This window comes from Thermobia domestica, chromosome 1 (genome assembly GCF_964235325.1).
Source record: "Thermobia domestica chromosome 1, izTheDome1.hap1.1, whole genome shotgun sequence".
Taxonomy (NCBI): Eukaryota; Metazoa; Arthropoda; class Insecta; order Zygentoma; family Lepismatidae; genus Thermobia; species Thermobia domestica.
The window spans coordinates 95,295,931-95,318,771 of record NC_137454.1 but is presented as its reverse complement, the minus strand read 5'-3'; the positions used below and the strand labels follow the sequence as shown (position 1 = coordinate 95,318,771).

At 36.6% G+C, this 22,841-nt stretch overlaps 1 protein-coding gene across 2 annotated transcripts in view; it reads right to left on the bottom strand.

Moving 5' to 3' along the window:
- Nucleotides 1–22,841, bottom strand: part of LOC145687403 (putative NADPH-dependent quinone oxidoreductase VAT1L) — a 126,057-nt gene that overhangs the window by 5,767 nt on the left and 97,449 nt on the right. Inside the window, exons 4-8 of one of the 2 annotated variants that reach the window (XM_081760862.1) lie at nucleotides 17,374–17,516; nucleotides 7,239–7,342; nucleotides 5,697–5,752; nucleotides 5,216–5,410; nucleotides 1,517–1,760 (exon numbers count right to left, since the gene is read on the bottom strand). In XM_081760862.1, coding sequence (XP_081616988.1) covers nucleotides 1,517–1,760; nucleotides 5,216–5,410; nucleotides 5,697–5,752; nucleotides 7,239–7,342; nucleotides 17,374–17,516 — 742 coding nt within the window. The remainder of the gene's footprint in view (nucleotides 1–1,516; nucleotides 1,761–5,215; nucleotides 5,411–5,696; nucleotides 5,753–7,238; nucleotides 7,343–17,373; nucleotides 17,517–22,841) is intronic. The other variant, XM_081760865.1, reaches the window with a different exon arrangement.

Here is a 22,841-nt window from a genome sequence, read left to right as displayed (position 1 = left end):
TACATTTTACGACTAATATTTGGTACTTAAAAAGAGAAGAATTTTCTATCACTTCCGATTTTAGTGGGAAAATTTAGATACGTTTTGTTCGAACAAACTAACCAAGAGTAAAAGAAAGCTTGTCGCTGTGACTGCTTATCCTCTTTGCAATCTACGTGCTTTTCCTCTTTGCAATCTATGTTGAAACTGGAGACTATTCCACTACTTCCGGTTTGCACAGAGAAAAGCGGATATTAAAGTTATTCCTGAGACGCTCAATTTATATCTTCAATCTAGGCTGAGCAATATTGAAACTGAAAAATTGTTAATTTCTATCACCTCCGGCTTCAGTAGAGTTAAAGGAAGGAATACTGTTGTGACCCTGAATAGATTCCATGATAACTTTTCACAATCTTATTTTTGCTCTGTAGATCAATATTGGAACAGGCACTAGTAAAGTTAAAATCTTTTTCAGTTTTAGTAGAAAGGTGGGTTGAAGACACCCTCTTTTGAGTATTTCACGGATAAACTTTCATTACATTTTTTAAATAGCGATCAACTTTAAAACCTGAAATGGTTAATTTCCATAGTCTGAATAGAGGGTTAACAGAAGATTAAACCTACTTCTGGAAAGTTGAATTTTTTCGAAACTCTTACTCAATATCTCAGTTTTTGTCTGACATCTGTTCGACAGTGCCGTTTAATATTTACGCAGAGCTTAGTTTGAATGTCTAAAAACTTAGGTCAAAAGCAAATCAATACTAACTTCAACAAAGTAATATTCTACTTGTAACTGCAAACTAACCATCACCGGAATGTGAAAGATTAAGAAAAGATTTTGCTTTTGTTATGTCGCCACCATGTACAGATATATGCCCAACTGAAGGTTGTTTATATCAATTCGTACCGTCCAATGCTAACGATGTCTTCTAGTAGTTCACACAAAAAAAGTTTCGAGTTATGATGTGAAGGAACTTCCATGGCAGTTCTATGAACTAGAAATCTGAGGCAGTACGGTCAAGGTTAAACTTTACGAGTAACTGATCTATGAATTACCGTTCTTATTGAAAATTTTTATATGCTTTAATACTTTCTGAAAAACTTGAAATAAGATCCTGATCACCGACAAACCTAGGCATCTTTAAAATTATTGCAACCTTTTAATTACTCATGCTTTATGTACGGTTCAGATTATAACTAGCGTTATAAAAGTCCCTTTATTCTTTATGTATTTCATTAGCTATATTTACAAGAAGTCTACCTACAAAGTTAAACATCGTTAATACTAACTTAGCTAAATATGGATGCATGAGCGTGAACAGGTCATTAAATCTGAATAAGGTCACTTAAGTAGCTGCAGGTGAGGCACATTGTAATTTCAAGTGTTCGCATCATCAATTATTTACTTTTTTTTCCTTTTTCTTCCCGACAAACACAAAGCAGTAAATTGATCATTGCGACTGCCAGATCTTTGATGATTGGGAACTACTTTGACACCTTTACAGATTCAGTATTAAAATCCCTTCACCAAGCCTACCTGCAGATGAATTTTCCCCACCTCCATTTTCTCCGTTTGCTTTGGCATCTTTATCTTTCTCCTTTTCGTCGTCTTTCTTTTCTTCCTTTTTCTCTTCCTTATCACCTTTGGATTTCTCTTTGTCCTCTGATTTACTCTTGCCCTTTGCAGGAGTCGCAGGTTTAGGTTTTGGCTCCAGTGCAGGATCAAGGATGATTTTTCCAATGTTCTTTCTATCGTGCATTTTCTGCATTGCTTCAGGGACCTGAAATTTCAGGGGGAAAGAAAGCTTCAATTTCCTATTCCTTGAGAATTATATACGTAACTGCAAAAAAGGTAAATTTTAGTTTAAATTTGTCCAATTGTTACGAGATAAAAACTAGTAAATACTTGAAATACCAAAGTTTCATAAGAGTTTGCAAACTGACCTTTTGGGTAAGTTCTATTTCTAACTGGTATACAGTTTCCTTAAATGGAACTTACAAACTAGTAAGTACTTGTAAAACCTTCCTTTAAAAAAAAAAAAGGGGGGGGGGACATATTTAACACTAATTCCTCTTATTCGGAAGAAATTTCTTTGGTACACTGTTTCATGCAAATCATGAAGAGTGCCAGACAAGCTCAAAGAAATGGGGCCTAAATATACCCACATGGAAATAAGTAGTCTGATTCTCTGCAGTTTACAGTTAGGGGTTACTTTTTAACTAATGTGTAGGACAGTCAACACCCACAAAATGATCTGTGTATTTATCAGCTATTTGATTACAGAAAAGTGAATTTACAACGATAACGTTGCAATTTATAATTTGTAATTTATAATTTATTTGTAAATGTGCTTAAAATCTACCTGTACCAGCTATTATGAATATGGATCAGAGGCGAACTGTGTGAGCAGTTATTTGTAATTGAAAGAAATATAAGTTGTAATATCCGACATGTGTAAGGAATCAGTCAACGAATAGAATTATTCGTAAGTTTTAATAATTAAATAATATAAAAGCAAATAATTGTATTGGCTTGTCTTATTACATATTGAACCAGGTAGTTTAATGGTGTTACGTGAACCTATTCTAGTTAATATATTTGTGTGTTAAAAGTAAATAAACTGTAAATACGAAAAAACACTTCTATATGCAATGGAATAATTTATTGTTCCAAATTTTGAAGTTCTAACAAGTTACGTACAGGCCTAGTTTACAAATTTAGTACCTGACTTAAGAGAAAAGTTATTTATATGTATTAGATGCAAAGGCTCCAAAAGTATCCCCCTCCCCCTGGTTGTTTTTTTTTTTTTTTTTTTTTTTTTTTTACCTGGGAAAGTTTGGGCTCTAAAATGATCTGTTTTAATGAAAAAAGTTCCATCTGTTTATAACATGAAAAATAATTACTGTATTAAGGGAAGACATGAAAAGCCTCTGTGTATAATCTTAGGACGTTGAACTATGAAAGTATTCGTAGCTACTATTCTGAAAGTTAAATTTCGTGAAATAAATTGAAATTTATGTATGAATTAAACTATTATTTATCAAGTAAAACCTTGAACATTTAGACAGTTCAAACTCAAAGTTAAAGACCGTACTCAAAAGTGTTAGTTCGAACCTTTTAACAGTAGTTCAGAAAAATTCTATGAATGATAATTGTAGAAGGCCAAGGTTCAGAATGTCATGTACCAAAAGGGTCTTTCCTAGTAAGATAGTGAAATCGGCCCTTTATCCAAATTGGGTCGCTATTGACCGAAAAGGTTACCTTTGACCTTTAAAAAACTACCGCACTAATAGATACAAGGAGCCGACGCGAGGTGTGTGTAATTTGTTGTGCAAGAGTCGGTTGAAGTGTAAGCACTGTTACGGAGATATTTGGTGTTTCTATTCAGAAACTGACAATCTAAGTAGCTGAACGACAGAATCTGAAGGGACACAAGAGAAAGGAAACTTGTGAACTCTGGCAAAGGATTGTTTGAAGGGTCCCTTACCTTGAGGGCTCAAATGGTGAGAAAACTGTGTGAATAACGTTTTCAGTTTTATTTATTTTTGATAATGTTGCCATCACTTCCAGATACCCCCCCCCCAAAAAAAATGTACACTCATGTCCAAAATTATTGTCTCATACCTATAACTGTTATTGTAAGAATATAATTTGATTATTTTGCAGGGTACTTTTAATACTGATACTATGTGTACAATCGGAAAATTTATATTTGTGGTAACTTTCATAGAAAAATAATTATAAATACGAAAATTAGAATGAGAAACAAAATGTTGCTAAATGGACAAGAAAGTTATTTTCATTTTATTGTTCTTATTTACTGCTCTTTTGACATGAAATTTGCCACATACGTGTCTTTGGCGATTATACACAACATAAGAAATATCGGGCGAATTCGGTATCAAATTATATTCCTACAACTTATTTATAGGAATGCTACAATAATTTTGGACATGAGTGTACCTAAGGGTATAACAATTTTTGTTTAAACCAAACGTATACCCCCTCCCTTGTTTTTAACACGCAAAATAAAGAAAACCCGCATCGATGGTTTTGAAAAATTGCATATTTACATCTAGACAGTATCTATAATTTGTGAAACTCATTTTTCGACCACCCTCATCAAAATTTAATATTCAATTTTGAGCATGTATGATACAATAATTCGGTAAGAGGAGTAGTTTTTTTGTTTTTAAGGTAGTTTTAGGTCAAGGTCAATAGCGACCCAATTTGGATCACGGGCCGATTTCACTATCTTACTAGGAAAAAATCCCTTGTGCAGGTCTAGGGAGAGTGTGCAGTCATAACACGTTTACATGTCATCCCCTTCCTTTCCGAAATTTTGCTAGAGCCTGAATTAAGGCAGGGTCCACTCACACCAAAAATAGCCAAAATCTGTTAAGCGGTCTAGGAGCTGGCAAGCACACCTTGTTACATTACTTATTTATAGAACTTTCAGGTTCGTAAATGGTTAGGCAATCGACATATTTGTGACCTAACAGATTGCTTAATATTGCTGGCAGCAATACAATGCTAGTGAGAAATTAAAATAAACAGTCTTGGACTGAAATATTCAATATTACGAAGTCAATTGTAGAATCCACTACAAGGAAACTAGAAGTGTTAGTCGACGAAGAAGAAACAAGTCGGTCTCCAACAAAATGCCAGGTTTTCTTTCCATCATATATAAGTACTTTATCGTGCTAGTACGTGTGGATATACATGTGCTATTGTTTTTGAAGTTACTAAATTAGTTTTAAGTATTGTGCTTATACGAATCAACACTAAGATTTAAGGAAAATTAAATGCATAAAGCAGTTCAGGTAACTTGGAATTTGCGGTCTACTTAAGGCTTTAAAATACCAATTTTCTTAAAGTATTACTGTAACTAGAAACTAATTCTAGGCCTTTTTTTTTTCATTTTGACAAAACACACACCAAACTAACAGCTTCTTATTTATAGTTTTTAAACACATTTATTACAATTTCTCTACATATGAGCAATTGATAACTTGAGCTAAATGGATGAAATATCAACCATTCTTGTCAGCTGCTGATTTCAAAGAGCAAAATGTTGGCATTACAGGCGTCAACTGCATAACTTGGGGTGGACACGATGTTACAAAGTGTTACATTATTAGTACTAAAATTTCTTTTAACCTATTGTTACTTCATTACCGGCAATTAAAGTTTGATAGAACAAATCACAGTAAGCATGTTAAGTCAACTACTTACATCTTCTAAGGCCCACGTTGAATCTATGACAGGTTTAATTTTACCCTCCTTCCACAGATCGAATACTTTGTTTACCATATCTTTAACATATCCAGATCCGTTCTGATTGAAGAGCAAGTGTCTCAAATTGAAGCCGGATACACATTTGTTCTCATCGAACAGCTTGATTGGATTTATTTTATCAACTTGCCACCACTGAAATAAATTGTACAATCAGAAATTATATTTACATGGTTTAAATATACTACTATTATTATTTACTGAAATTGTCAAGTAGTAAGATTTTAGATTTAACATGAAATTTAAGTATTACCGTACCCATCTTATGCAAAGACATTCAAGTAATTTCGCAAAGTTTCAGCAAAGATATTTCTGAGTTCGGCAATGGATTATAAGTGCAACTAGAACAAGCAGACTTAATTTTAGCTATGCAATCCTATGTTCGATCTTTATGTAATCGCAAGATACTAGTTTAACTCACCGATCGTGCAAAACTGAAGAAGCTCTTAGTTTCACCAGTAACAACATGAGAGGTACCTGAAAAAAGATTTTAAAATTAGAAAGTTGAATAACTCGAAGTTGACTTAAAGCTCCAGAATTCAAGACAAAGTGGAGGAAATGAAGCCAAACCGTTAAATAGATCTTTCTAGTTAAATATATTTGTACACAAATATTTTCAGAAAAAAAAAAAAAAAAAAAAAAAAAAAAAGTGAAGCAAAATTATTTCTTTGTTTTAACGTAAAGTCCAGGAGTAAATTCTGGGAGAGATTGAAGTTATTTACGAACTAATTTCTCACCAGTATGATCACTGATTTCCGAAAAGTTTGTAGGTTCGGCTTAAAAAAGAAAGAAAGAAAGAAAAAAAAAGTACCTACAGAAAACAGCATATATTTTGTTTCTTAGGGAAAAGATTTTCTAATTTACTTAAGATCTATTCTGAGAATTCTTAAATACAGTAAATATTTCTGAAGATTAGTAAATTTAACAATTGCAAATAGATTGCAACACGTTCCTATGTGTACGTAATGATGGATGGAGCGACAATATTCACTATTTACAGTAAGTCAGTCTAAATGATACTAATGTTTCAATTGTTCAAAGAGTGTGATTAGAGAATAATCAGGATAATTAAACTAGAAACAGGAATCAAAAGGTATTAATAGGTCGATAGATTATTGAATCAATTTGCATTTGGAAGTAGTTTGAAAGTTCATTTCTTTCTGGGGCGTACTATTATCTACTGACGATAGATGTAGCAAGTAGCGTACTAGGTGGTTTGAAACCCCCTTTAGTAAGCAATTGTAGGAAAAATATATACTACATACATAATGTTCTGAAAGTGAGATTAAGATCTTGAACCTTCAACGATTAAATTCTATGTACGTCACTTTGTGTACCTACACACATCTTAAGACTGGAAAGGAGTACGAGTGAACAACAAATTAACGAAGGAAATTAAGTTAATTTTTTAATCTCATTTTCTTCAATGAGACTCACATAAGGCAAGCACCTTTAAATTTTGTGGTAGCTTTTTAAGTTGAAAAAGACCGATTTTGAAATAATCTGAATTAAATATACTTCACCCAAACTTTTTTCCTAATGAAAAAATGCAAAAGTGCCTGGACCTATGCTCCAAGTATCATCCCTATATTTGCCTACTGCAACAAATCCAGTCTTTCGCTGGTTTCAAACCCAGATCCGCAATTAGACTGCGGAGTAAGAATAACACTAGCATATTCTTACCGCAAGTTAGCTCTGATCTCTTGAAAGTTGGAAATGCTAACTTCAGTACAAGAACTAAAATATGCTAAGAGCAAATAGGAATATTACCTTTAATTCTCACTAATTTAAATAGTAAACTAGAGAAATTCAGGTATGTGTTTATACATTTTGTAGATCAATTAGATTAGTTTGCAGATTACTCCAAAATTGGACTAGTAAAAGTGCATGCCAAACCAATATTTTCTAATAATACACTTTAAGTTTAGTCAATTTTAATTTCCAAAATGAAAATTATAATTACCATACAGTACATATCTTCCCATAGGCTTAAGAAGTAAATAGCCTCGTGAACATTCCTCCCCACACATGCAATCGAGAACTATATCCAAACCTTCGGGTGATGATCTGAAGAAAAGGAAAAAAAAAAAAAAGTCTTACAGAATCGTAAATGCAAAAATATTTTAATCATTGCTGAAAAGTTTAGAACAAGATTTTTTTAAAAAAAAGAAAAAAAATAATTTGAAAGTTGAAAAAGCACAATTTAACGACTGGAATTTAAGCTCAATTTAAAGAGGACCCAAAATAACCCATCGATCATTATGGTAACAATTTATGGTATAGGTCAGAGCGCACAAAACATTAAAATATGTCACCGATTTACTTTTAAAATTTATGATTATGCTAGAGTAAGAAAGTTTTAAGTAACACACTTAACGGTAGATCTTCAATTTTACATGTATTGTTAATGAAAGTGAACACTTGCTGACTAGAAGTGTGTGTATAGTTTATATGTAGATACTAATATTTCGGTAAGAGAAATTTAACATTAGCTCATACCGCAGTTTCCAGTAACATTTGCCTAAAGAATAAGTTTTATCACCTTAAGCTATTGAAACAGAAGTTGAAATGAGTCACTTGTGGTTTCAATATTGATCGCCACAGAACTAAAACCTAGCGAGTAGGTTTACCAAAACTATTCGTGCCACAATATTGAGTAGCCCAGAAAGATGCTTGTCGACAGTCCGAATGTTTACAAATGTCCAATCGCTTATTCAGCAGAATATTGCACGAATATCTATTTTCGCCCTTATAGCTGCAAATTGTTTATGAAATTAAGCCTAGCGATTGAGTTTCACGAGATCAGTTCTGCATAACTATGCGTAATCGTGAAAATTCAGAAATTTTGCACACCATGTCAGATGAAGGGAATTTCGAGTTATGTGGTTCTGTGAACAAATTTTTTACTAAGTGATGCAAACTCGCATGAACAATACATTAAGCCTTTGCACTGCTCTCGTGTTTCGTGTGGTGGTACTTCCTTTGGGATTATTGGGCTTTATTTTTTCCAGGACGATATAGATGCAGCTGTAACTCACCAGTTAACGCTATAGATGCTGCAAACACTTAGTTGTTCCTGAACTACGGATGTTGAATGTGGATCAATCGTTTCAACAAGATTGAGCAACCTTTCATAGCCGGAATTAGCAGGGCTTTCTTGTGAAAAGCCTTTCCGGGAAGAGTAATTTCTCGTTATGGTAAGATTTCCTGGCCGCCACGGTCACCCGACCTCATGTCCTGGCTTCTTTTTGGGGTCGACTTCACATGCGCTGCACCACCATTCCTGAGTTGAAGGACCGGATCAACTACCGTCGGCAATGTTACGATGAGTTATGAACATCTTCCAACGCTGCTTAGATGGATATCTTGCAGCGGGGACATTATTTGAAGTCTTATTAAAAATGTTAATTACCCAAATCAAATACTGATTTACAAATTAACACTTGGCATACTTACTATTTGACAGTAATAAGTGGAAATAAGTTACTTGCGTTAGAGACCTGCACGGGCCGGGCTTGGGCGGGCCGATTCTGTTATTTCTTTGGGCCGGGCCGGGCTTGGGCTGGCCGACACTGATTTCTCTTCAGGACTGGCCGGGCTGGGACCGATTAATTGCAGTTCTTTAATAATTGACTTTCGTTAAACGATAATTGGAATAAAGCCAAACGTTGAAGAAGTGTGTGTGTGAAATGTTACAAAGAATGCGATAACTATTTACGTTTGTATTGCATAGCGGCTCCACTTCACTATAGAGGATTGCAGGCATTATGCGGTAAATTGAGCACTGATCTTGACCCTTACTGAACTCAAAATATAACAAGAAGGGGTGGGAATATTTTGCCTGTCGGTAAACAATATTGCCATCTTCACTTTATGTTAAAAATCAATTAAATTAGATGTTTGTTACAGGTAATGGAGTTTGTTCTCTCGATGACAAAGTTCTAGGAGGCAATGGTACCATTTGGGAGGCAAGCGTCAGGTTGTGAACCAGAGTTTAGAAAATGTTTGAGGGTTAGGTTAAATTTTGAGAAAGATTGGGGCTAGAGCTAATTTTTTAAAAAAAATATCGGGCCCGGGCCGGGCTTGGGCCAAGAATTTTAGAAAACTTATCGGGCCGGGCCGAAAATCTTCAAAACATTTCGGGCCCGGGCTGGATTGGGCTCGGGCCGAAAAATTCGGCCCGTGCAGGTCTAACTTGCGTGCGGTGAATTTCCTGTATCTTTGTAGCAGTTTATATTGTAGAACAGTATGAAATTTTACTCCGACTGTTTTGTATCAGAATCCCTTGAAGAGGGATTCACTCCAGTTGCATCCTAATAGGATAGCGAAAGTTACGTCCAAACGTGAACCCGTTTAAAAAAAAAAAAAAAAAAAAACGTGCTAGACATACGGATAAGAGGTAGCCGAAAGCAAACTTATGGCAGTCTAGATTGAGCACGTTCTTCTACAATTTCGTAGTTTACGTCACCATCGAACCCACAAAGAGTGGTTAGAAAACTGTCAACGCCATTCAGCCTTTTAGAAGAGTTCGCTACCTCTTAATTTCGCTACTTAAGTTGTTTGACGTTCCGTGATTATATATTACGACATAACTATACAAAATAGTGTTACGGAAACAGCGATGATACGGAACATTTATTCTCCAGTGGGAGCTCATGTGGTTCGGGTCCATATTAACCTAAACGTCGGCCTTTGTGTTAAAACAGACTGCTAATCCAGTCATTTTAGCCTATCAGAGCGCAGTGTTTTATCTTTTGGGTAAATTTGAATTGTAATCATTTGTTTGGGTCCTAAAAAAGGGACCATTTTAGAGAGTAAGGATTGGAAGTAGAAAGGAACTACGAAACCTATTTATGCACTGCTGTGTGACCAGACCTAGGACCCTTACCTTAAGAGGTATGCGCTCTACCGGAGCCGTGCTTCCCATTTAATTCAAATAATTATTTCACAATGGTGGATAGATATCAAGTCAAAGCTTTCGATTTTTTAAATTTCCACGAATACTGGGAAAAATTACTGACAGGAAGCAGATACCGGGCCATGTATGAATAAACGCATTAATCTATGTGCAAGCAACACAATGACAGCGTACTCTCGCACTGTGTAAATGCGTTTTAATCTACGTTCGTCTATGTTGGCTAACTGCCAATCAAACATTCATCCAAACCCAAGGCTTTTCAGCAACAGGTTTTATTCCGCAGTAGCTATCCTCGTAGATTTTCTCCAGAAATGTCTGGATTTCTTCATTCAGCATCTCCAAAGCAGCCACTAGGCTATTTTTATTCACAATTGGCCATTCACAGGAAGCATGATGTTTGCCAGTCTGTTCCTTGTTACTTCAAATTAATAGCTGTCAAACTTTAGGGTACTTTTCTAGAGGAAGATTATGCTGGAAATAAACTGATGTGAAGTTTGATATCTTGGAATTTTAAGTTTAAGAACATTAGGCTATATTAGTCTAGAAAATAACGTTCATTTCTGTGGCAAGATTAACATCCAAAAAATAATTATAAAATGAAATTACAACATTGTGCGTGTTATGAGAAATTTTCATACAAATTAACTGAAAAAAAAAAAAATCTTTCGCTGGATATGCCCTGGCTTTTGAGCATTCTAAACTTCTCCGCACTCTGAACCAAAAACCTATCCGACTACAACAGTAAAATTATAGATACAGCGTTATGAGAATTCTGGAAATCAAGAGTACCATTCAGCGTTCAAGTGATGCAATGACTTGTCCTATAGATATAGATTATATAAATAGATTATATAATTATATATTTTCTAAAAATCAGGGTTTACCAGCACTGGCAGTTAATTTTTATTACTATTTATTCATGCTATTATTGATTTAGTATCTTTAGATATTTAAATACATACTTTTTTTTTTTTTTTTTTTTTTTTTGCTAGCGTAGCTTGCAACGTTAAACGGCTAGAGGGGGGAGGTATTATTCGGTAGAAACATGTAGGCCTCATTTCTAAGGGAATTTTAATTTGGAGTATTCCTTTTTGTACGGTACTTTTCGATAGGATTGTGATGATCTGGAAATTTTAATATCAGCCTATAATAATGGCTGGGAAATTCCCAGATTCAACTGTTTCAGGAGGTATACAGCGTGAGCCATCTGAAAGTACCACAAAATACCGAACTAGAAACGCTAGCGATTGACTGAATATCAAAAGGAATTCTACAAACAGATATGGTGTGGGTAAGTGTGCGTATGCTGTCTGAGGTGACAGGAGTTCTTGACGCTGGACAAGCTTCAATTGCCGGGCCACGAAATTGGGCTAGTTCATAGCACGCAGTCTTATTGGTAAGAGTGAATACTATATTAAATTCAGAAAAAGCAGACATGATCCTGGTCTGTGAAGAATGCAGGAGTAATGCCTCAGAAGTATGCCGTGTATACGCGGAGATATCCGGACAGACTAGCCATTGAAGTCTTTTTGGTAAGCTCTGAAGATGAAGTGACACCGGAAGTATGACACCGCCTCAACATGTGCGGAACAAGTACAAGTACTGGTGATGTGGGTGCAACAAACGTTCTAGCCACTGTTACTGTGGAATCTACACATTCTGTCCCGTTATATTGTCAGGGACTGACATGAGTGAAGTTTATTACGCATTGTGCATACACAAGTTTCACCCATATATCTACATGCATCAGGAACTACATGGGAATGAAATGAACAGTGTTCGGTTTTGCACAAACTACTCCAGATTTGTCGCGTATCCTATTCACCGACGAGGCAACCTTTACCAATCACGGAAACGTTAACCTAAGGAACATGTCTGGGACAAATCCACATTTGCTTCGCCAAGTGGAGCGTCAGCGCCCGTGGAGTTTAAAGTCTGGTGTGGAATAGTCTGAACATCTTGGGCCTTCCCCCCCATACATGGGACAATGCTGATACTTCCTTTAAAAAATATATATATAAAAAACTTAGGAACTACCGCTTCAGACAAGGAGGGAAATTCAACATGACGGGTGCCCAGCTCACAGTGCACCAATATGTTTGAATGTTTCTCAATCGGTGGCTAGGACTGGGAGGATTTGTCAAATAGTCGTCTCGTTCTCCAGATTTGAAGCTATTAAACTGGGGAAAACTGAAGGACTATCTACCGAGATATGTGGACACCAGACTAAGTGCAATAACGCATTATTGCAGCCTGTAGGGTCATTCCACATGCGATGCTACATTATGTGGAGCGATCTTTGCGTATGCGCCTCGATGCCTGTATCGCAGCAGACTGCCACTATTTTGAATACATATTGACTAAGTTCACGCTCATGTCAGTCTATAGTTCTTCGACTTACTATCATGCTCATTGTCATTATGTTCTGTGCACTGTCAAATAATGCTGAATCATGTTTCCTTCCCTCAAATGGCGTACGTTCGTGTTGTCCTCCCATGACTTCGGACAACTCATACGTACCGCAGTACTCTTGATCAAGTGAAGTCCATCTGTTGACAATCATTCTCATGGTCATACCTCGTTAATATGTGCAGTAGAAGTGAGAAAGTTTTATTTTTCTCCGCGTATGCCCTTTCACATGGATTTTTATAGTTCCTTTTTAAAAAAATCCTAATGGCCCATTTGTCGATATTTTTCCTACTACACCATACCTCCATTTCACGAGCTCTATTTGATATTTCTGTGTACCGCGAACCGTAAATCGGTAGCGTGTCTGGTTTTTCAGGTGATACTTTTCGACGCCTCACATTTCGGGAGAAGTAATTTCCGATTATTATTATTATTATTATTATTATTATTATTAGATCAAGTTTAGATCAGAATCCTCTGGATAGGGAAGTTAGGTTTCATTGAAATAATTAGTAAGGAGATTTAAAGTGTTTGGTAATAACGTCCAATTTGGGCAAATTTTCCGTCAATTTATGATTTAAGCCTGTGGTTAGGAACGCTGTTGCCATAGCAACAGGTTTGACTACCTTCTTTCTGTAGTTACGCTGTTCACGGCCAGCTGTGTCATTGATTTGAGCTGGATTTTCCATGTTAGAGAACATGAAAGCTAAGTTACATTTCACTTTATTACCGAACTTTTAACGAAGGTGCTATATTTACTCAATGAGGAAATTCTCCTGACCTTATCTAACCTATCCTTAATTTGCAATACTAGCTAACCCTTCTTGATGGTGTGTCCAATTGAGGGCAATCCATGTTCAGGGCTCTACGGCAGAAATCAGAATATGGCTACTTGTACAGTCCGCAGCAAAAAACCTGCAATATGAGCATGTAAGTTTGCGAAACTAAGCCTAACAGCGCAAGAAATTAACGTTTAAGTGGCACGAATCGCGCCAGGAGAAGCCTCGTTGTCCTCCCCTACACATTTTGGAGCAAAAGACTTCGTCGTTTCACAAACTCACATGCTCATTTTGCAGGTTTTTTTGCTGCGGACTGTACATTGACGTATCTTTAGCCCTATCTAAACGAACAGAAATTACTTCATTAATTCAAGAGCGCAATTTAAGGATTTATTTAGGAGTGGCACTTATCTGGGAAGAGAAGCAAGCCTGTGATTTTCTGAAACAATTCAATCAATTAAGGACATTTTCCACTTCTTTGGAGAAAGGATTTTGTCCAATTAGGAGGAAGCTCTTTATGAAAGATTTACCTGAACCCTAGTAAGTTTTTCTGAATTTCTGTTTAATTTTTATCCTAGACAATCTTGCCAAATACACGTAAATATTTTGAGGGGTTCAGATATTTATTAAATTCACATTTTACTTATGGAAGTCTCAAAGTGGCAATAAGGTACGATATATCAGCGATGTGGAAAACTATGGTCGGCTGCGGGGTTCGAACTTAGCACACCTAATATTCCGACGAAGCTAAAATGCCGATTCATCACTCCCCCCCCCACTATCAATATTTTGCTACAGTGAAACTAGCGCGGACAAGTCAAACTATCAGTTCTTTCTTCGCAGGGGTTAGTGTGGATACTGATTAATCTATTTTATATCTCATTCGCAACATTTATTATTATGCTAACAGTTTGACGAAATGAGACTTGGAATTTCACTAGAAAAGAACAGCTTTCATACGACAGGATAGGCTGGGAAATGGGGGCATTATTGGTGTGACGAAGATTAGTTCTCGGTTGCTAGGGAAACCTCACGAAGGCCCCCCGAACAAACAGCCTGTAGAGCAACGGATTAATGACACCAGAAGCTATCTGTAATACGGCTTGCGAGACACTGGGATAACATGTGATTCGAGATGCACTCATGTCGACAGGAAACAGTGAATCATTTGAAAAGATCTGCGTTGACATACAACTCACTCCTCCACGCGCCGTATTATTAAGCTTTTAAGTGAAGGAGCGGTTGTAGTTTGTAATGTGATGATACTATTTGAAGATTTTAAAGTAACTTATGCCTAGTTCAGTTCGATGCTAGCTCTTACTTGGAAGAAATTCATTTTACGACTAAGCCAGTAACATTCCATTTCTGTTAAAATATATGCCAATGCTTTTTGTTTAATTCTACTTACTGACTAGATATAACATTCTGCGGGATATTTGTTAAATCATGAATCCTTAAATCTGTTACGTACGAGCTAATACATGTAAGCTTATTTATTGGAGTATCTTTGGTGCTCAGTCTCTTAACAGCAAGTACAGTTTAAAAAGGTACTATCTCGGATGTAGGAGCCGCCTTATAATGAAACTTATTAAATGGGAATTACAAAATTTTATATCAACTTTACCATTCTAGCTTTTCGTTTCCAGTTAAACATCACTTTCGATTGAGGTACGCAACTTTACTTCACTCCTACGTTTTACCTTGCGCAATTCCACATTCGCGAAATATATTCTTGATACGCCACTGCTGCATTTTAACTTCTATTGTATACTTCTTCCCTTCCCTCTTAGTGGATGAAATTGTTAGCTCAACTGAAATCTAGGAGAGCAGTTTTCTTCTAAAAAAAATTTAGGAACTATAGAGCGATCAGTTTTCACAGTTAACATGGCAATTCTTAAGCACGTACAATAATTCCCGGTGCCCCAAAGATATTCCTCATTTGATAGATTGCACACATGAAAGTTATAGTTCAATGACTTCAGCAAATAAGTTTCATATCGCGATATTTCAGGTTAGGAGTTTTGAAACAAATTAGTTTCTACTGTATACGATTTGTTTACCCCCGGTTGTTACGCAATTGGCATTTCAGGCAGTCAAATTCACTAACAAGCAATTGAGTTCGAAGCCAATGAACTGGTATTTGGATCAATCTGGACTAAAGATTTCGGTAACGTGAGTAATTTACTACCAAAATTCAGCTTATCCATTAGCCGAATTAATTTTAAAAATACGAATTACTTAGGTCAATCTATCACAGAAATAGATATACACCCTATAGTTTAATTTATTTAACTACACGGAGAAAAAATGATTAAAATGTTAACCAAACAGTTTTACCAGGATGTGGCAACATGCTGTATAATATACGAAATATACCGTACGTATGTTTCCTACGTATTCAGGATGTTATGTGTAACTTCTTGAATATGTAGGGAACCTACGTACACTCATGTCCACAATTACTGTCGCATGTCTATAAATATGTTGTTGTAGGAATATAATTTGATGATTAATTCGCCCGGTATTTCTTATAACGTTAGTATGTGTATAATCGGCAAAGACATATGTGGCAAATTTCATGTCAAAAGAGCAATAAATAAGAAAACTAAAGTACAACTTTCTTGTCCATTTAGCAAGATTTTGTTTCACTAATTCTAATTTTCGTATTTTTACTTTTCCTATGAAATTTACCACAAATATACATTTCCCGATTATACACACAATATCACTGTTAAAAGTACCCTGCAAAATAAAGTTATATTCTTATAAGAAGAGTTATAGATATGCGACAATCATTTTGGACGTGAGTGTACATGTTTGATATATTACAGGAAATGTTACCAGATCTAGTGAAGTGAATTGGTCAAAACTATTGATAACAAACCACAGTACCTAATAATCGAAGTGTTAGTCACCTAATGTTCCAATTTTCGGAGATTTACGACGACGCGAATAAATTTATAACCACTGTTCTGGATATAATTTGCTCAGTTATCAAGAAATATGCCATCTAAACGGCGTGACAAACATCTTGGCATTTGAAGGCGGCGCTCCGAGTTCCCTTTAAATGCTGCTAGCAAATGAGAGGCCAGCGGTATTGCCACTTTTATTTTGCACCCATTCACGTCTAACCCCTGTCACCTGATGGCGCTGTAGTTTGCTTACCCATAGCCACACCCTTTTACCACTTGGCAACGTCACGCCAAAGCTTGCGTTTTATTCGTTTAGCTGAAATGCCAAGATGTTTGTCACAGGCCTTAGTTCCTCTGGAAGCACTTAAGTTCTTAATGTTCAAAAGTAGAAAGTATTTCCATAGGTGTGAAGATTAGATTAGATGAACGGTTTCACAACCAGCGTGTCGCGCAGCTCCACAGGGCGTATGAATAAATTTAAAACTAGATTTTAAATTATCCCCCTGTTTAGAAGTATCTTCAGTATCTTATGAAACTAGTGTCAGCAAACTAGTTCACCCGATATAAATACAAACCATTTGAGTCTGGTTCTATAGTTACTTGCGTAAGATTTTCCAGGTTTGAGAATTCAAGTATTTAAAGTAGTGATCGCCAAACTTATGAAGCTTTTGAGCTACCATGCCGTTAAATCCTACTGTGAGCTAACTTTTAAAAATAAAAATCTTATACTTGTTTATTGCCAAACAGTGTTAACGCGACCTATCGAAAGTGTCCCCGCGAGCTAATAGTAGCTCGCGATCGACGGTTTGGCGATCACCGATTTAAACCTTAAATTTGTCAAAAAAAAAAAAAAAAGTGTGCACAAATAGAAGTTAAGTAAATTTCCTTCAACAGCAACTCAATTTAAAATCAACTTCAACTGAAATCCAACATCCACAATTCAACAGCTGTACTGATTATTTTTTCTTATGTGCACTACAGATTAAAAAGAACAATGCAAAGATCACTTAAGCTTATTCTTAAAATACTTTCTTTCACTTTATGTACACAATTTTGAAAATTTTAATCACAATCACTTACTTCCTAATTTCACTGACGTAGTCGCTGCCTCTGTCCAACAAATGATCGATTGTATCTTTCAACTTTTCGTGCTTTCCTTTCGATGCTACGCCATATACAGTAACGTCTGATACAGTCTTGCACAGCTGTGCTACTGCTTGACCCTACAAAAACAAAATAGACAATCTCACGTTTAATTTTTCAATCAGCTGTAATTAAGACATTAGATCAAGTTATGCTGACTAGACTATATGAAATCTGGATCTACAACTTACTAGATCCTACTGGAAATTAATCCGAATTTCATACGCAGGAGTCATTGTATTAAATCACGGGAAAGTTAATTTTATGTGTAATCGTTATAGGTGTCCCATTACTAAGCAATACTATGTTTACAATAGATTGCAAATAGATTGCATTGAAAATAGATTGCATAGATTGAAAATAGATTGCAACTACCTCTGGAACCAAAGGCGTCGACTTTCCAAAATTTGTGGATGTATATCAATGGCGGGACGTATGTTTTCAGGGAAGTGTTGATATTTGATTTATTTTTAGTTAAAATCTTTTATGAACACCGTGAAAAAGGGCTACTGTGATAAAAATGTAGCTGCACTATAAAGATAAGTTGGGGCTGCCCTAGCTCAGTTGATAACATTACTGACTTAAACGCAAGAGAAACCGGTTCAAATCTAGTTCAAACTGAAAATCTTGTGTGTGCGGCGCACCCACAATATTTGTGTGGGTGCCGAAGCCCTGGAGCACCCACGTAGTCTGCGCGCATGTCTGGAACGCTTACCTGTGCTCGACTGACTGCCCTTGGGGCGTATCAAGATAAAAAAAAAAAAAAAAAAAGTAACACCATTCTTTAGTTTTGTTCCAACTAAACAGCATTCAATAAATGAACTAGAAAGGATTCAAGAGCAGAACTGAACCATCTTGGGTTCTGTAATTTAGACATTGTATCGTCCAAACATGAGTTACGGTACAGTTCGTGTAGTCTCAGTGCCTAAATACACTTTAAAGGTGATAGAATGTATAACTATTTAGGGAGCTGACTGAGTAGAGTAGTGGTTAACATATTGGCACTTACTGGCATTTCTAGTTCATTTATTGAATGCTGTTCAGTTGGAACTGAAACTTAAGTTTACACTTTTATTATTATTATTATTATTATTATCTTTATACGCCCCAAGGGCAGTCAGTCGAACACAGGTAAGCGTTCCAGATATACGTGCCGACTACGTGGGTGCTCCAGGGCTCCGGCACCTACACAATAATATTGTAGGTGCGCCACACACAAGATTTTCAGTTTGGATTTATTTGAACCAGTTTCTTTTGAGTTTAAGTCAGTCATGTTATCAACTGAGCTGGGGCAGCCCCAACTTATCTTTATAGTACAGCTATATTTTACTTTATCACAGCACAGCCCTTTTTCAGTGTTCAAAAAAGATTTAAGTAAAAATAAATCAAATATCAAGACTTCCCTGAAAACATAGGCTAATACGTCCCGCCATAGATATGCACCCACAAATTTTGGAAAGTCTGCGCCTTTTGGTTCTAGAGGTAGTTGCAATCTATTTTATTAAGTATATAAAGTTTGTAAACATAGTATGCTTCGTAATGGAGCACCTATAACGATTCCAACAAAAAATTAACTTTCCTGTGGTTTAATATCCAAAACTCCCGCGTATGAAATCCGGATTAGATTTCCAGTAGGATCTAGCGCTGTACTAGAATGTTCAGTTAGCCTGCAAAGAAATCTCGGTAGCAAATTCATCTGTTCAATGTTACGTTGAACATTATAATTTGTTGCTTCTTTTTACAGCGTGACACTATTAAAAAGCTATCAGCCATCCGAAAATATGATTTGCGTTGCGTATGCTTTACATGTATAGAAACTATTCGAATGTTTGATCTAACAGATGAGTCAAACTGAACGGAAGTTTCCATAAAATCTCAATGTTTAGTATAATCAGAAGCTAAAGTCTGAAGCTTCTACCAACGTGTCACTTTTCGTCGGATACTATACAATTTCTATAATCTCAGATTGTGTAGAAACTCAGCAAAGATGGTATTTCAGCAATTATATATATTTTCTATCAGACGTTTCTGGAGTTTCAGGGACAGTTTCCTAGAGAAAATATGAAGGTAACTAAGATTTTGTCGCTTTTTGTGGAGGTATGCGTTCCATTGGCCCTCTCACCGCGAGTTGAATGAGTGTGGAGATAAGGCGAAGGTCAGTTGGTGAGGTTATATCCAACATCTTACCTGGTTGTAACAGTTCAGTTACACCGTGAACTTCGGACAGTGAACATGGGACCTCCACACAGCGTCATAAGGGTGTGCATGCTGTACGAGTTCAAACTAGACAAACGCCGTTGCAGCGGTGGCTTAAGGACTGAAGAAACAATCCAAGAAGCGCCACTTGCCAGGAGACCAACACGTACAAAAATGATCTTCAGGCAGCTATTGAGGCGAACAGTGGGCAGACATGTGGGGAACTGGGACTACAATTCAGTAAGTGGGAAAACTATTCGACAGCACCTCCAACTTGGGAAGCACTACAAGTTCGGTCGATGAGTCCCACATGATTTAATTTAGCCAGAAGGCAACGCGAGTAGACCACCTAAGGAGCAATTTCTGGACAGGTCCTGTACGAAGCTTCACGCCGTGATCATTGATTAGCATCCCATGAACCAGTTCCCAAACAGCCGAAACCAGCACTGCATCAGAAGAAAGTCCAGTGTGTTTGTCGACTGCGCGCGGCATTGTGCATCGGGAACTGCTACCAGCTGGTCAGAGCATCAATGCAACTGCACTGTCAGCAATTGAGCCGTGTTAAAGAAAAACTCAAAACTGGAACCAGCACTTGTGAATCGCAAAGACGTCCATGTTACAGGACAACGCTAATCCCCACGTGGTTAGGATGACCCGGAACATCACTACGCCTTAGTTGGGAAACACTTTCATCCGCCATACTCCCCAGACATTGCACTGTGATTATCACCTGTTCCATTCCTTGGACACTACCTTAGAGGACGCCAGTTCAAATCCCTAGTAGGTGTGCAAAATTCACTTGATACCTTCTTCGCTTCATGGCCACCAAGTTCTACTGCGATGGAATCCATGCCCTTCCAGAACGTTGGCAAAAAGGTTGTTGATGCTGATTGGGACTGATCTTCCAAGTACGTCTCAGGTGACATCGATGTTCAAAGATGAGTGAAAAAGCGACAACTTTCTTTGTTACCTTTATATTTTAGCTAATTTAAATGTCAAATGAAGCACTCCATTAAAAAAAGTAATGTTGAAATTAAAATAAATTCACTGATAAATTAAAAATTATATATATATCACGAAGTTAACCCTTCAGCAGATACCCTCAGAATTATGAATGCTACTTTCAGTTGTCAAAAAATGCCAAAAAGGAGTTTAGTGCACTAATTAGCCACAAGCACATTTGTGAGTAAATAAGTTGTCAGATACTGAATTGCCACCTGTTGAGTATATTGGAAACCACAACGTTTATAAGTAGTGAGTGTTCTGCATTCACAATTATAAGGGTATCTGCTGAAAGGGTTAAGGTGATTTCATATTGACCCAAGGGCGCACATGTTGTGGTTTCCAACGGGGGGGGGGGGGAAGTATAAGCGACGTTTTAAATGTAGTTTCAAATTTTGCTGTAACTAATGTAAAAATTCTATTCGGTTTCGATATTCTGAAGTACAATTTCCTCTAGGGGTGAGCGCCGCACCTTGCCCCCTGATGGGCGCCCATGTATTGACCTATAGTAAACGCGACGATTTGTAAAGCCTTAGCGCTACCAAAATCAGAACTTATCTGGCGTGTGATGTATCGGAAGAATTCGGTACTATTCGTGGAGGTGTCTTCCGAACACCTTGACAAAACGTGAAAAAAGTGCATCAACAATGTTGTCGAATTTAGACGTGGCGAACGAGCTACAAACAGCACTTGAACTAACACTAACCCCAACAATTATTTGACTAAGAGTAACGATAGTAGCAAAAATATAAAACTAGGACAATATAACTAAACTTAGCGGCAATCTGACAACATTGTGCCCTCAGGAGATGTTCTCCGTAAGCTTATAGCGCGAGAGATTACACAATTTCATGGATGGAGGTTGACGACCGGGACACCCGCGTTCCGTTGGGTGCTGAATTGGTAGCTCTAGATTAAGCTTCACTACTTCTCGCGATTACTATAGATCTGTCTAGATCAAGCAGATTCTGGGAACGCACAATTTCTGTTCTCTTATTAATAGTGTACATTATGTAGTCACTATTAAGAGTGTAGTGACTTATTTCGTGTCGAAACAAATTTGTTGAGTTCTGAAATTACATTTATGTGCCATACACTTAACAGCAGAACCTCTTATTTAAAAACTACGAAATTAGCACTAAAAATACGATTTAGATTAGGAAGAAAGTAAAGTTGTCAAAATTGACGAGTCCGCTTGAATTTTTTTTTTTTTAATATTTGTAAACCATGAAACAAATCCATTGATTTTTTTTTTTTTTTTTTTTTTTTTTTTTTTTTTTTTTTTAATGATCAGCATGCTTTCTGCCTTCGTCGCTCGAAAAAAGTGGAACCATCCAGTTAGCTTTCAACTATAGCTATAATAGGCAGAAAGCAACTAACAAATTTAGGAGTTACCAGTTAACGAATACTGCATTAAGTATACTTTTAGTCGTGATTAGGAGAGATCGGTTGCTGTTTTTCCTCTTATTCCTGGTCTAACAGCTGACAATTTGAGATTAAACAGATTTTGGCAGCTGTATAAGAGGAAAAAAGTAGGTTTTGCCTCTAAGATTTCTTCCAGTTTGAAGATTTGACACCCTGTACTAGAGCCTCTTGTCTAACATTAAACCACAGAAGCATAACAATATCCTTTGCACAATGCAAATATCCAGTCTACTTAAATGATAAACAAAAGGAAATGGTTGGCGGCTTGCTCCGGTGAACCTGACTGCTTTAAGTGGTTGACGCAGTGAGAAATTTCTTCAAGGTCAATACTGCTATATTACGAACACATGGCAGCATAGAGTTTACACAGGTTAGATCAGCAGGTAAGTAGGAGCATTTTTTTTTTTAATCAGGTCGTCTGTCATTTGATAGTAGTGGAAGATTTAACCGCATGTGACTGCTGAAAGAATGTATATGAATACCTTTGCACAGTATGGTATGGTATGGTATGGTATGGTATGGTATGCACCGAAACTGCGTTCATCGAGGTAAAATAGTAAATTGAATTGATTTAGAATTTAACAAAAATTGAAAAATAAATTGAAAACAAGACAACCAACCTTTCGGGACGGGTACCAGTTTGTAACGTGAGAACGGGCATGGTGTTTTTCTTACACGAAGAGGGACTTCGATATATGACTACGTCTGATCCAGACTATGTATTACATTTGACATGTTTCATATAATAAGGAATGTGTGCATTTGCTCAATAAATATGCCTT